This window comes from Ptychodera flava, chromosome 5, assembly GCF_041260155.1.
Source record: "Ptychodera flava strain L36383 chromosome 5, AS_Pfla_20210202, whole genome shotgun sequence".
NCBI classification, from domain to species: Eukaryota; Metazoa; Hemichordata; class Enteropneusta; family Ptychoderidae; genus Ptychodera; species Ptychodera flava.
In genome coordinates, this window is record NC_091932.1 from 21975246 (window position 1) to 21991066 (window position 15821).

At 39.4% G+C, this 15821-nt stretch overlaps 1 protein-coding gene across 1 annotated transcript in view; it reads right to left on the reverse strand.

Moving 5' to 3' along the window:
* The window catches only part of LOC139133578 (von Willebrand factor D and EGF domain-containing protein-like), a 19089-nt gene extending 5889 nt beyond the window's left edge, over positions 1–13200 (reverse strand). The window contains exons 1-3 of the mRNA XM_070700311.1: positions 12940–13200; positions 1023–1103; positions 463–807 (exon numbers count right to left, since the gene is read on the reverse strand). Coding sequence (XP_070556412.1) covers positions 463–807; positions 1023–1103; positions 12940–13200 — 687 coding nt within the window. The remainder of the gene's footprint in view (positions 1–462; positions 808–1022; positions 1104–12939) is intronic.
* Positions 13201–15821: the final 2621 nt, after the last annotated feature.

The following is a 15821-nucleotide window of genomic DNA, read 5'->3' on the forward strand; positions in this document are numbered from 1 at the left end:
ATTGTAAAATCTAGATTCCAAGTTACCAGTAACAATGGAACTAATAGGGGATTTTGCTGATTGGTAAAAACATAAACAATCACTCGCCACCGCTTTAGCTTTGCCAAAAGAAAAGTCCAGGAATAATGGCTTTTCTTCTCCTTGCCTGAGAAACGTATTTTAACGAAACGTCTGACAACAGAACATCACAGAGCGGAAACAGTATTTGGAGGACTGTTTTCACACTCTGAAAAAAGACGGATGTATATATACGACATCTGCATTAATTGATAGTATGATATAAAATTTTACGGCAATTTTAGAAAAAGCATAACGTGCAGGAATTCATAGTGTCCAGCATTACATGCTAGTCGGTAAATTAATGTTTTGATATCACAGTGTGCAAATCTCCATCATAATAACATGTATACTGCAATACAACGCCTCACAGCTTTTCTGGATAATATGTACTTGACTACATACCACAATCTCTTTTGGGATTTTGTAGTTGTTCCAAAGAGCGACCTCTTGGCTTTGTATTGGCTTAAATTCCAATGTCACTTCACCGTCACCGTCACTGAAGAAGTCTCGGCGTGCTTTCACTCGTATTGTGTACGGACCTTCCGGGTTGTCTGAGGTCATAAAAGTTCCACACTGGTCCTGTACAACAGCGTCAATAAAGCGGCCATAGCGACCGGACCTCTCTGTAATAGTAACCGGTATCTGGACTGCACAGTTCGGTGTACACAGGAATGGTACGGTGGGAACTAGATCGAAGGACACGGAATCACCGTTCTCATATACCTCGATGATATCTGGCGCATCAACCTATATTTAATAAAATCATGATATGTTTGTTACAGCAGATGCTTTCGGTACATGCTGAAAGTCGATAACCAATTTGTCATCTGACATGGCCTAAATTCTCTAGTACTTTATCGCCATTTGCTTTTTGCTACTTTTTAGTTTTTGTGTATGTGTGTGACCCGATGAAGTTGTCGATTTTTATCTGTTTCTTACAAAAGTAACATAATATAGCTTACCTCAATGCCAGCATAAAAAGAAGTGCTTCTGTGCCTTCCCACTGATACCGAATTCTCGAAAATTTCAACTTCACAGCGAATCTACAAGACAATTATTTAAAAGACAATGTATTGTACCTTGGCCTAGGTCAAAGTTTTTCTTAAGTTTTGTGAGAGAAGGTATTTTTGCAAATAATTCCATGCTGACAGCAGAGAGGACTAACAATCACAGAAGTGGCGATCTTTGCCCCATAGAGATCACGAAAATTTCCGTTCATACATTCTAGGTAAATTTGTCCGGCAAATTTAATCTTTACAGGCATAAGGAAGTTTGACCACGATTATGTGGACAAAAGTATTCAAAATTTGCTAAAAATTCCACAAAGTTTGCTGCTTCTAACTGACCGTCTTTAATGACCGTCCCAAGGCTGATCAACTGCTTAGCAACAACATTATGCTCTACTTAAATTTAGGGAATCCGCGATCGGAAGATAAGCGAACATTACCAACAAAAATAATGTGAACAAGTCATCGTTGATGACACAGTCCCCACTTGTTAATGGGTATTTTGATTACAGGTCCTCAGAGAGGATAGAGTCCTCTTCATTAGGTCTGTGATAAAAATACTTTTGAATGAATTCGCTTGATACATGTCTGAGTTATGCTTCAGGACATGAAAAAATCGTAACAAAATGGTCGCACAGTGGCCATATTGGATCGCATCACAAAAAAAATTGATGTGCATAGCTATGACATAGGTCAATGTCCTTGTACCAACTTTGAATAAAATCGGTTGAGATATGCCTGAGTTATGGCTCTGTACATGAAAAAATCGTAATAAAATGGCCGCACAGCGGCCATTTTGGATCGTATCACAAAACAAATTGCCGTGCACAGCTATGACATTTGTCAATAAGCTTGTACCAACTTTGAATAAAATCGGTTGAAACGTGCCTGAGTAATGGCTCTTTACATGAAAAAATCGTAATAAAATGGCCGCCTGGCGGCCATATTGGATCGTATCACAAAACAAATTGACATGCATATCTATGACATTGGTCAATGTCCTTGAAACAACTCTGAATAAAATCGGTCGAAACATGCCTGAGTTATGGCTCTGTACATGAAAAAATCGTAATAAAATGGCCGCCTGGCGGCCATATTGGATCGTATCACAAAACAAATTGACGTGCATATCTATGACATTGGTCAATGTCCTTGTACCAACTTTGAATAAAATCTGTTGGAACATGCCTGAGTTATGGCTCTGTACATGAAAAAATCGTAATAAAATGGCCGCCTGGCGGCCATATTGGATCGTATCACAAAACAAATTGACCTGCATCTGTATGACATATGAAGTAATCCTTGTACCAAGTTTGAATGAAATCGCTCCAGGCATCTCTGAGATATCTGCGTGAACGGACGGACGGACGGACGGACGCACGCACGGACGCACGCACGGACGCACGCACGGACGCACGCACGCACAGACATGACCAAACCTATAAGTCTCCCCGGACGGTGTCCGTGGGGACTAAAAATACGACGCCTTTAACGTTCTTATAAAATTTATGAGTTTTACTTTTTGTGTATAAACCGCGTCGAGCGTTATTTGCTTGCGTTTAGCACAGCTAAAAGAAATTGAAATCGTGATAATTGGAACGTACACCGAGAAAATTAATGATATGATCATTTTAGTGATGGAAAAATGGAAAGAGCGTTAAAATAAATAGTAATCATATAGCCTCTTTACAAAACCGCATCACGAAATCAGCATCGGTCAACGAGGACCAGTTCCTTAACGAATTTGCACACATGGCCTCATATCGGTAACATAATAGGCGTGCACGTCAGAGTGGAACCAGCTGAAACATTGCTTCAGCAGATTCGAGAACACGCTCTGGATTAAACAATATGTGCGTTCATTGATAGCAATTAGCCACAGTAAGCATTCAATACGCCTTTGGATGAAATTAACGTTATATCTAAGAGGGTTTTTTGAATAAACACATCTGAATGAAAAGATGGAAAAAATGTTCTGTTGGGAAATTATACTATCATTATGGCTTGTGCAAACTCAACAAGATATTCAGATTTTAGGGATAATGACCACTTCAATTGACACTGAGGGCTCGCTTGCTGTTTCAAAGGTCTATGCTAAACATACTTGATATATCTTACCATCAATTATCTCAAACTCACTACCAAGAACTGTTGCCGCGGAAATTTAACAGGTACAGGTTTACCAGATTTTCAATGTCACTTTACGGTTGAACTTGATCTGAAGTAGTTTCAAACTAATTTAATTAACTCGGAAACTAACATCTTCGATTTATCCCAGCTATCCCTACATTTTCACCGCTTCATATGACAGCTCCCTATAGGGTGGAAGCGACACCTCCCGTCCTCTTCTTCCCCACATGAAGTTAAATAGCAAGAGTACAAGGGCCTCTTGTGAAGATTTTCCTGTCCCGTTTTGCGTTTTCGTCCGCGGTCAACTTACTTACAGTCTCACTTACAAGACCTCGAATCCGGGTCTATGCCTGGATTCCAAGCGCACTGAGAATGGTGAGTGCGCCACAAGCGGCAAAAGTTGGAATAAAAATACCCTTCAATGCCGTCACGGTACCCGCCTGAATGACAGTGTCTTTAACGCTTTCGTAGTTGCAGTGTCCTCGAACCCATTAAGTATCATTTAAGGAATTAAAATTTAAAATGACATCAGACGGGAGTTATATCTAACTGGTGTAGTGGTCCAGGGTTTAAACAAGTGCAAACTGTATATAGGCTAGTTGCTCGCACGTTTTCCCTTGCGGATGATGCCGAATGTTTTCTCCGATACATCACCAAAAGTAATTCATAGACACGGATGCAGAGATCCCTCTTAATTTTTATATTTTTCTTCCTCTTTTTAGGTTTTCAGATAACCGCCATTTTGGGAGTTTTAATCACCGGACTTCTGGTGCCATGGCATATCGCCACAGCACCGCTAACAGCTATTCACAGCTTTGACAGCCAAAGAGGAACAAGGGCTTCACGATATATATATATATATATATATATATATATATATATATATAATATATATATATATATATATATATATATATATATATATATATATATATATATATATATATATATATATATAAAATATATATATATATATATATATATATATATATATATATATATATATATATATATATATATATATATATTGTGTTGTATTGTATTGTATTGTATTGTAAGTTTTGGCAACGAAAGGAGAAGCAGAAAGCCTCTTCAAGATTTATGATAAATTTCCTTGAATGAGGATTTTGCAATTGTGGAAGTGGTAGGTCGGGTCACCATTGAGGTCATAACAGTTTGTAACCAATCAGAGTAGGATTATCTGTCTCAGGGTCAGCGGCCATTTTGAAAACAGTGATTGAACGATAGGGGTAGTGCGCGCGACAGGGAGCCTGTCACCTGGGAAATGGAATGTGTCATGCGGGAATGTTCACGTTTAGTCACGGTATATGAGATCAAAGGTCATAGGCCAGGCTTTTGCGCAAGCGCTTCCCTCAAATAACTATTGCTGTTCGTACATATATCGTTTCGTCTACATTCCCATTCAATCGATCTTCCAACAGAAAACACAATACACAATGCTAATCACTTTGTTCATGAGGAGTGTGGCTCACGTGCTTTATTCTGGACCCCCCAAAGTATAGATCTTGTTGTCATAGACCTAATTTTTGAGTTACTGCTAGTCTATCATCTAGCTTGTCGTCCACGTAACGGTCCTTACAACTTTCTGATCGCCATCTGCCATGTATTTTAAGACAACGATCGTTCACCCCTGAGGCAGCTGACATAGTGGCTCCCCCTGCCCTGAATGAATGAACAGTGAATCTGGACGGGTTTGGGGCAAAGTCAGCTAATCTTGCCCTCACAATCTCATTAGCTCTGGTATAGCTCAATGGCTTAATCGCCTTTACTAATTTTACAATGCCTCCCGATCTAGTTAAGGGTTTAAAAAGGAAATCTTGAGAATGTAAATCGATGCCTGCCAATGAAACATATTTTTCTAGATTTATAATTTGGCAAGAGACAGTGCCTGTACGAGCAATGGCGACTTTATCTCCTTGTCTGTACTGATCAGTTTTGCTTGCTGCAATCATGAGTTCTAGATGGGAATCTGATACAAAAACCTGGGAACATTTCAGATTCGACAACTCATTAAATCTCAGAAAACCTGAAAACATCAAAAGACACATAGCAATATCTCGTCTTGCATGTGTCTCAACACACGAGGAATCAGGTAGGGTGGAGGTACAACCCAATTGTTCTCACCTCCCCAATGAACAGAAAATGCACCAGCCGTCTCTGTCCCAAGGTTCCAAAATTTCGAGTTAAACCGTGAACATTTAGCATAATAATATGTGGCAAATCTGTCCACAGTGAAATGTCCCCATAAGGTGCTTAACATACTGAATATTAGAGGACTGATTCCCCAATCATCGCAATCCACAATTTTGCTGATGTAGTCTGCCAAATCATTTTGACTCCTGGGGATCCAGACTACGTTTAAGGTTAGATCCTTCTGTACTATACAGTTATTAATACTCAAAGATATACTATGTAGATCAGGTTTGGTACTGCCATTCTCAATTACCCTGGGTACGTTCATATTATCTGTAAACCAAGTGACCGTCTTATGCTCTAGCCTATTTCCATATCTTCTGAGCATATTTTCTACTGCTTTTGTTTCTCTCCATGTCGAACTCATCGATTTCTCACTTTGGGACCAATTTCCCTGTGCAATCATAAGCCTGCCTTTCACTGAGGCTATACCTCCGTATGCCTGTTCTGAGGCATCCGAGTAAATTAGAATGTCTGCATTCATAATCTCTCTACTCTGTTCAAGCCATTGAGCTGAATTAAGTGACACTATATTACTTGACCAAAACTCTAATTCTGAGACTACCTCAGACGGTATGATCATACAATCATTCCATGACTTCCTTGTTTCTATCATGTAATATAGATACCTCGTGCGAAGCTTACACACTGAACCAACCACCACATGCATCGACACTATCAGTCCCGCTACTTTTGCTAGTAGAAGAATGGGTACTCTGACTGCATTTGTCCTCATCTGCATGACACATGCGATAGTATAGACTATGAGTTTGGTAACCCTACGTCCCGTTACTGCGAATTTGTTTTCTCCGAGATAAATATCGTAACCTATCCACAAAATAGTAGCTGGAATCCAAATACATTTTTCCTCACTCATAAGGAAACCGGCGTCTACTATCGTTTGGTGAACGTGTTCTTCATCACGGCTGGCAACTTCCCACGAGGTCGCCCCTCCTTAGCCATCACAATGTAAATCAAGGCTCGAACACCTTTACGCCAACCTCGTACGACGGGTTTCAGTAATTTTGTAAACAAGTACGACGCAGAAGAAAGGCCAAAAGGCAATACGTTAAACACAAAGTACGATGTTACATCGCTGTCTGAAAACTTCCATGCAAAGCCTAAAAATGTTCTATGAACGGGAAAAATTTCCACGTGGTGATATGCAGATTTGATGTCGAATTTGTACATAAATCGTGCTTCGCCCAAAAGCTCCCTAGCTACTGCAATATCTTCAATTTTTAAAGTATGCCTGTAAAGAAAACTATTACGTATCTAAGATCCAAAATTAATCTAATAATATTAATAATATTTGGTTCTTATATAGCGCACATATCCACAAGTAGATGTGATCAAGGCGCTTTACAATTTATTATTACCCCTGGTCATTGGACCTTATATGTTACCACTCAACTCCCTGGGGAGCAGACAACAGCTCACATGTGCAGCCAATAAGCGCAGCAGAGCTAAACGCACACATAACACCTCTGTCCTACCAGGTACCCATCACTCCTGGGTGGGGAGAAGCAATGAGGAATAAAGTGCCTTGCCCAAGGACACAACACCACAGCCATGCCGGGGCTCGAACTCACCATCCTTTGATCGTGAGTCCACTGCTCTAGCCACTGGCCCATGATGCCTCCAATCTACGCTTTCCGGGTTGATATTAACTGTCAGCGGGTTAGGGATGGACCATTAGACCTTGGGAGGGGGGTGGTCACAATGAAATGTGAAATTTTTTTTTTACTATTGTAATTTCTGAAATTTTTTTTTTCCAATTGAGATTAGCTGTGCAAATTTTTTTTTCAGAGTAAATTTTCAAATTTATAATTTTTTTTTCGTTCGTCGCTGTCTGAAGATAAAGAGGGCAAACATGTGGTGCCAAGCACCACAAGCGGCCATGCAAGCGGTCACTGGGAAGAGGTCAGGAGAGGGGTGTCCCCCTCCTGCTGTTGGAGCTTTTGAAAAATAGAGATTAAAATGGTGTTATTTGGTGGCACTTGGGGAGTATTTTTGCCGGGGGAGGTCAGGAGGGTGGTGTCCCCCTCCTGCTGTTGGAGCTTTTGAAAAATAGAGATTAAAATGGTGTTATTTGGTGGCACTTGGGGAGTATTTTTGCGGGGTGGGTCAGGAGGGGGTGTCCCCCTCCTGCCGTTGGAGCTTTTGAAAAATAGAGATTAAAATGGTGTTATTTGGTGGCACTTGGGGAGTATTTTTGCGAGGGGAGGTCAGGAGGGGGTACGGCGCGCAAAATGTTTCAAAAATATTTATCGTCATAGAGTAAAAATAAACTGTCAAATTTTCTTTCTAAACAAAGTATAAAACGTGTATGAATAATAAAGAAAAAATTACTTTCGTCCATAAAACTTTATTTTATTAATGTACTTTTTCACAAAAATAACATTCATTTGAAAATATGTGTCATTAAATATTTGAAGGTGTCTGTACAGATAAAGATGACGTGCAACCGTCGTTCTCGATTGAAATGAAAATTCGATGGAATTACGGAAGAAAATAAACGAGAAAAGTATTATTGCAAAAAAGGATAGAATGTTATGTAATACTTAATTGTAAAATACTCTTTAAACCGTAATGAGAAGATACACTGTATGCAAAAATTTGAAAATACCACAATCCCATACTTATTGACGTGCATACACGTGTATTTGATATAAAGGTTCAATGAATGCTGATTATAAGGAAAAAAGCAAAAAAAAAAAAAAAAAATCAAGCACACACAAAAAATATTGAAATGCTTAAAAACAAAACCAAAAATAGTACTTTCACTACCCCAAAAAACAAAGCGAACCACCATCAGGTCTGACTAAAAAAAGAAAGAGAATCACAACTGAAAAGTCGACCGAGATCGCGCTGGCGTTGAGGCTGAAAAGAAACCAAAACGAGGTCAGCTTGAAAAAAAACCAAAACGAGGTTACAAAAAAAAAAACAAAAAAAAAAAAACGAAAACGAGGTTACCAAAAAAAAAAAAAAAAAAAAAAAAAAAAAAAAAAACGGTAGAAAAAAAAGAGGCCCGTTCGAGAAAAGAAAACAGATTGGGACACCCCGCAGAAAAAGCCCAACATGTAAATTGAATAATTCTCAACGTGATTGTTAGAGTTTAGTGCCACTGCCAGGGTTTTGGATCATCACACTCGGATGTTGGACAAGATATTTTGGGTATTTCAGCGATAACTCTCAGCTCCTAGTCTTCAATATCATCTCATGGACGTCGAAGTTACCGACACGTCCCATTCTATGTTAAACAGTTACAAGTGGACAAAACATTCGTGGTGGTTCGTCGGCTGCCAGCGGTCCCCTCGCTCATGGCGTGCCTCAATGTACCCCCTTGAGGTGGTAAGCCAGCGGCCGGCGGTCCCGTCGCTAGTACAGTACACGCCGGCGACCAGCGATCCCCTCGCTGTACAGTGTAGGGCCGCTTCTCCCAAACCATAGACAGTCTGTGCCCAAACCATGGAGTCCTACCCCAACAAAACGATGGCTAGCCGCTAGCCCACGGTTACGTGTGTGATTCGATACATAGCGGCCGCCGTGTGGGTATGCATTGTAAAATTGCATACCACGCAGCGGCCGCTATGTATCGAACCACACATAACCGTGGGTTTAGCCTCTAAACGGAGTGTGGCAAAGGAAAAATTACTCAGGCTAAAACACTCCGTTTAGATTCGAGGCAACGTTTTCTGTAGTACATGTAGAACGCGAACGCGCCCGACTTGAAAAACACTGATCAAGCAGCTGCTATTTCTCGAGCTCTGTATACTGATTAATGTAGCTCTGGGTGGCAGGGCTGTGAGTTACCGGCGTTACAGTGTTACACGGCCAGGCCGTATAACGCCGGTAACTCACCGCCCTGCCACCCAGAGCTATGTATAGGCTACTGCACAAATATCGTAGCTCCATATATTGGACTGTGTGGAAATAAAGCTTTCTGCAATGTGGATCTACATGTTGTGTATGTGCCGGTCTAGCCCTGTGAGTATAGTGATAGTGTCCGGCGTTGCGAAGGCCGAACACTCTCGCATACTCGTAAGGCTTGTGCCGGTCCTGAGGGATCGCTGTTGCATCATAGTGCGAGTTGCGTTGCTCGTCTTGTCGAACACGGATAACGATGGACGTTCTCTCAACACGTGGCAGATTTCTTCAAAACTATTCATTTTTAATGATTTGGGTGATCTTTTACGAGGAATTACCAAACAAAGAGGTGGTTTATTATCATGGTATTTGAATTCATTCCATCGTAGAAATCCACGGTTACATGTGGTTCGATACATAGCGGCCGCCGCGTGGTATCGAACCACACGAAACCGTGTAGAAATCATATAACGGCGATGACAGAGCGGCGCGGTGGAAGGCCTGCAGTGAGCCCCCTGCCGTACCGCACCTAAGGCATCCATATGTTCGCAGTGTTGCTATGAAGGGACATGGGTTGTACGTCTCGCTCGTGATCTGAACTGTGGACTGTCTCAAATTGGCTCAGTTAACTTGACTCTCTGGAACTATTCACTGTTAACCTGGACGTTCTTTAGGTGATATTGCACTTCACTTCATCAAGTACGGTTTCAAGTAGCTCTGCTTGGCTGGGCCCAGCCAAACAGAGCTAGGATTCAAGATGTCAAAGTTATCACTGAAATGCTCAATTAATATTTCGTCAAACATTTGAGTATGTGGTGATCGGATTCCCAGCTGTTGGGGATTCATCAATCGAAGGAAACGTGAACTATGAGTTTTTTGAATAAATTAATTGTAATTTCACGCGTTTGGGGGGTTTTTTTTGTGTCTGTGTGTCTGTGTGGCGAGTGCTCGTTTTTTTTCGTGTTTTTTTTTCGTTTTTTTTCTTTTTTTTTTCTTTTTTTTTTTGCTGTAGCCAGTGCTCATTTGTTTTTTTCTTTCCGCAGGGCCACGCGTTTGTTTTGTATTTGCTGTGTTCATGGCATTTTTTATTTTTTTAATTTTTATTTTATTTTATTTTTTTTAGTAGATGATGTCCACTTTTGTCTAGAGCCATCACTGCCGAATTTTTTCTCTGATTTTCTCTCTTCACTGTTAAAGCGGCTGGTGGTTCATATTATATTTTTGATTATCAACAATACGTTTTTTTATGAGACGTACTGCTTTTTAATTTTCTTAAGTACATAAATAATTTTATGTATGCATGGCTTTTTTGTCTGATTCTTTTATAATTATGGTTTTCTGTATGCAGCTCACATTTTAATTTTTTGTAATATTTTTTCGGAGTGGTAGTAGTGGCTTTTAGTGATTTTCCTTTGATTTTGTGTACGTACTATTGTTTACATCTTATATTTTTTTTGTAAAATCAGCACTAATTGCACCTTTTACGTGTCCTATTATACGTGTATGTATGTCGATAGGTATGGATGTATGACTTTTTCAAATCGTTGCAAATTGTTTATTTCCTAATTACACTTTAACGAATATTCTCAAGTTAAAATGAAGTATTAAATGACATTTCTGTCTTTTGGCTTTCCGTAATGACACCTAATTTTTATTTCAATCGAGAAAGACAGTTTATTTTTGCACTGAATCGATAAATATTTTTGAAACATTTGGCGCGCCGTAGAGGGGGTGTCCCCCTCCTGCTGTTGGAGCTTTTGAAAAATAGAGATAAAAATATTGTTATTTGGTGGCACTTTGGGAGCATTTTTTTCGGATTACACATCTTCCTCTGAAACATGGTCTTCTTGCTCCTCAGTAGCTTCGTATAGTTTGAAAATTGACTATTTTGGTTTCCTGGCTTCCCTTTCTACTGCGTGGTGAATGCCTACATTCACCCCACCAAACATCATGCATATCTCATGATTTACAATTATTTTGGCAAGCTGAGAAGCTAAAATAAGCTAATAATATAGTGAAATTTGCATATTTGTGTTTTTAGAGCAATTGTTGCCCTTTTTTGATCAAAACATCTATTTCTCTGTAGCAGCATGTCCAAACTGATTGGATGTGTATAGATGTTTGAAATTTCAATATTTGTCTTTTGGGGCAATTTATGCCATTCATGGTCAAAAAATCTGTATTCTCTGAAAGGGCTTGTCCAATTTCTTTGAAATTTGCTACACAAAAACGATTAACCATGCAGATTTATTCAGTATTTGCTATCGAGAAACTTTCAAAGTTCAACCCTTTTATGTGTTTTTGTGTTGGGATTTGTTGGATAGATGGCATTCTACGTAGTGTATTGTTTGAATGTTAAACATGTGTTGCTGTTGTTATTTGAGGCTGTTTTTTGAGAAAAAAGATTGAAAATGCCTTTTTAAAAGCAAAATAATACATAATGACTTGATATGTTGTTTATCATCGATTATTGACGTGTTTCTACTTGTTCACCCATTCTTGCATTCATCATTGTAATAAAAAGGCTGTGAAAAAAATGAAACTGATGTGGCCTGCATCTGTTTACCTTGATCTTAAAAGGCAAATACAACTTTCTGTCTTGACAACCATACCATAGTTTCAATGTTTTACCTAGTGTACCTGCTTGGTTTGTACGCAGGAAACAAGTAGAAAACAGGCTCTATAATTTCATAATTTTCAAGTGATCAGAATACAAAAGTCCTGAAAAGGATAAGATAATCACAACTTCCAGTATAAGGGATACAGTCACTCTAAATGTATAAATTAAAATTAAAATGTGCCGGGAGGATGTATTAAAAATACGAAAGTTGCTTACTGTCGGTAAAATCTAAAAAAAATTCAAAATTTTAAAGACTTTTGCAGATTTTTTTTTTTACGCCTTTGTCTTCTTATTTATTTTTTTTTTATTTTGCAAACTAGTTTGAACATTTTTTTCTCCCTAACTTTCTGCTCTGAATTTTTTTTCTGTTTTGACCACACCCCCTCCCAAGATCTATGGTCCATCCCTTAACAACCTTGGGTTTTGAACTATATTCCGAAATGCAATGTTTATCCAGTAGAGCAATGATTTCTTTTTCAACGAAAATCCTCTCTCTAAGGGCGGATGGTTATTACACATCACTTTAGGCGTCGGGTGAAAGGCAAGCGGCAGTCTGTAGCCTTCCTTCACCACCCCTAAAATAAATGACGACGACGTACGCTTCTTCCAAAAATCCAATGAAGTGCAAGGTGGCCTTTTGGTGAAAAATCATCAGACAAAACGTGAAATGCATCCCTTGTATTCGAAAATGTTGAATGACTGACACCCTCTCTCAATGTGTGTTCAGATTTGACCTATCGCACACACCTTGTGAATTTTTAGGCAAACTATTACCAACAACAGTTTCGTATTCCATATCAAAAGAAATACTTATCTGTGTCCCCTTTGAGGATATCGGTACACTCACACCATTTGCCATCTAAGATTGGGCAGTCGGATCGCCAATGGCCGGATTTTTTCGCACATGTGACAGACATCGCGTGATTTATCACGTTGATTACGTCTTCCTCCAGTCTGCCACTGGCCCTGACCCTGACCCTGTGCTGGGGAAATTGGGCGCCCAAGGGATTACTGCTGAAAACGTCTTGCGTTTGTTACTCTTTTCTTTCTGCTTTTCTTTGGTCGTTTTTCAGCCCTATGAGCCGCTTTCAAGAGTCTCTTCTCATCCTCTTCATCGCTGGCGAGCTCTTGGGTTTCATATTCCTCTGCCGTCTTCCGTCCGATTTTTTCAGAATCGGCAATGAGCACTATCGTGGATAAGTTTCGTACCTGCTTCGAGTGTCGAGTCTTTGGCCTTCTCCAGTTTCCTTGTGTCAATCTCCTCTGTCGCTTTTTCAATACAGTCCAGCACTTGGTCATTGTGTTTGAATTGCTTCTCGCAACCTTTCTTCTTAAATGTTCTGGGCTCTCTGTACTTCAGGTGGCTTCGATTTCGTTAAGACTCTCATGCGCCCGGTCGTTGACTTCTTTACGAAAGTCGTGCAGCTTTGAATCCATCAGTTTACCTATGTTGTGTAACAGTTTCTCGTCTCTGCCTGCCATCCGTGCGCCCACTTCGGCGGTAATACGATCTAAGTGATCTGGCAGCCCACCTTGTGAAGCAGATTGCTGAGGTCCGTCCTGATTCATAGACATATTACTGGGATAATTCATTTGTTTCGGTAGATACGGCGGACTCGGTGTCTCACAGTGCCCCGGCCCGTTGAAGCGTGAGTCTGGACTGGTGCTACCTCGTGTGGCACCCTCACTTCATCCACAGTCACAGCCAATCAACGGCCTCTAAATGTTTCCTTCGAAACTTCCCACCAATCACCGGTCAAGGCAATCCCGCCAAGATTCCTTTGCTACAGTTTCCATACTTTGTATCTATCAGCCGAGATCCACCCCAGCCTACATAGCTACATATCTCTGTGCCGACAAAACAATATTTTAACGCTTTAGGGATGGACCATTAGACCTTGGGAGGGGGGGGTGGTCACAATGACATTGTGAAAATTTTTTTTTTACTATTGTAAATTTCTGAAATTTTTTTTTTCCAATTGAGATTAGCTGTGCAAATTTTTTTTTCAGAGTAAATTTTCAGATTTATAATTTTTTTTTCGTTCGTCGCTGTCTGAAGATAAAGAGGGCAAACATGTGGTGCCAAGCACCACAAGTGGCCACGCAAGCGGTCACGGGAGGGGGAGGTCAGGAGAGGGGTGTCCCCCTGCTGCTGTTGGAGCTTTTGAAAAATAGAGATTAAAATGGTGTTATTTGGTGGCACTTGGGGAGTATTTTTGCGAGGGGAGGTCAGGAGGGGTGTCCCCCCTCCTGCTGTTGGAGCTGTTGAAAATAGAGATAAAAATGGTGTTATTTGGTGGCACTTTGGGAGCATTTTTTTCGGATTACACATCTTCCTCTGAAACATGGTCTTCTTGCTCCTCAGTAGCTTCGTATAGTTTTGAAAATTGACTATTGGTTTCCTGGCTTCCCTTTCTACTGCGTGGTGAAATGCCTACATTCACCCCACCAAACATCATGCATATCTCATGATTTACAATTGATTTCGACAAGCTGAGAAGCTAAAATAAGCTAAATAATATAGTGAAATTTGCATATTTGTGTTTTTAGAGCAATTGTTGCCCTTTTTGATCAAAACATCTATTTCTCTGTGGCAGCATGTCCAAATTGATTGGATGTGTATAGATGTGTTGAAATTTCAATATTTGTCTTTTTGGGCAATTTATGCCATTCATGGTCAAAAAATCTGTATTCTCTGAAAGGGCTTGTCCAATTTCTTTGAAATTGCTACACAAAAACGATTATCTATGCAGATTTATTCAGTATTTGCTATCGAGAAACTTTCAAAGTTCAACCCTTTTATGTGTTTTTGTGTTGGGATTTGTTGGATAGATGGCATTCTACGTAGTGTATTGTTGAATGTTAAAACATGTGTTGCTGTTGTTATTTGAGGCTGTTTTTTGAGAAAAAAGAATTGAAAATGCCTTTTTAAAAGCAAAATAATACATAATGACTTGATATGTTGTCTTTATCATTATTGACGTGTTTCTACTTGTTCACCAATTCTTGCATTCATCATTGTAATAAAATGCTGTGAAAAAAATGAAACTGATGTGGCCTGCATCTGTTTACCTTGATCTTAAAAGGCAAATACAACTTTCTGTCTTGACAACCATACAATAGTTTCAATGTTTTACCTAGTGTACCTGCTTGGTTTGTACGCAGGAACAAGTAGAAAACAGGCTCTATAATTTCATAATTTTCAAGTGATCAGAATACAAAAGTCCTGAAAAGATAAGATAATCACAACTTCCAGTATAAGAGATACAGTCACTCTAAATGTATAAATTAAAATTAAAAATGTGAGGATGTATTAAAAATACAGAAAGTTGCTTACTGTCGGTAAAATCTAAAAAAAATTCAAAATTTTAAAGACTTTTGCAGATTTTTTTTTTACGCCTTTGTCTTCTTATTTATTTATTTTTTATTTTGCAAACTAGTTTGAAGATTTTTTTTTCCTAACTTTCTGCTCTGAAATTTTTTTTTTCTGTTTTTGACCACCCCCCTCCCAAGATCTAATGTCCGTCCCTTACTTCGAACCGCTATAAAATATTCATAATGCTGCATACAACCGTGACTGTACAGTCTTCGCCGCTAGGTGACTGGGTACCGTACCGTACCGTACGTTGTGAGTTCGAACCCGATTGAAACCACCACATTTGTTAATAGAGAAAGTGCATGAGCACAAAGTGAGTATCATTTTTTTAGTCATTTGTGATAGACTTGTAACAGAAGGGAATGAGACGCAACAACTGTTGGAGCACTATGACTATGACTTATCCATATCTCACTCATTTTACGTGGAAATGAAGAGACTCGCAACATATCTCTATTCATAATAATGGTTTTATATTTTATTTCGCTTTGATTAGGTGAAAACTTTTTTATCACTGCTTGTTCCACGTTAACTTTTTAACTTA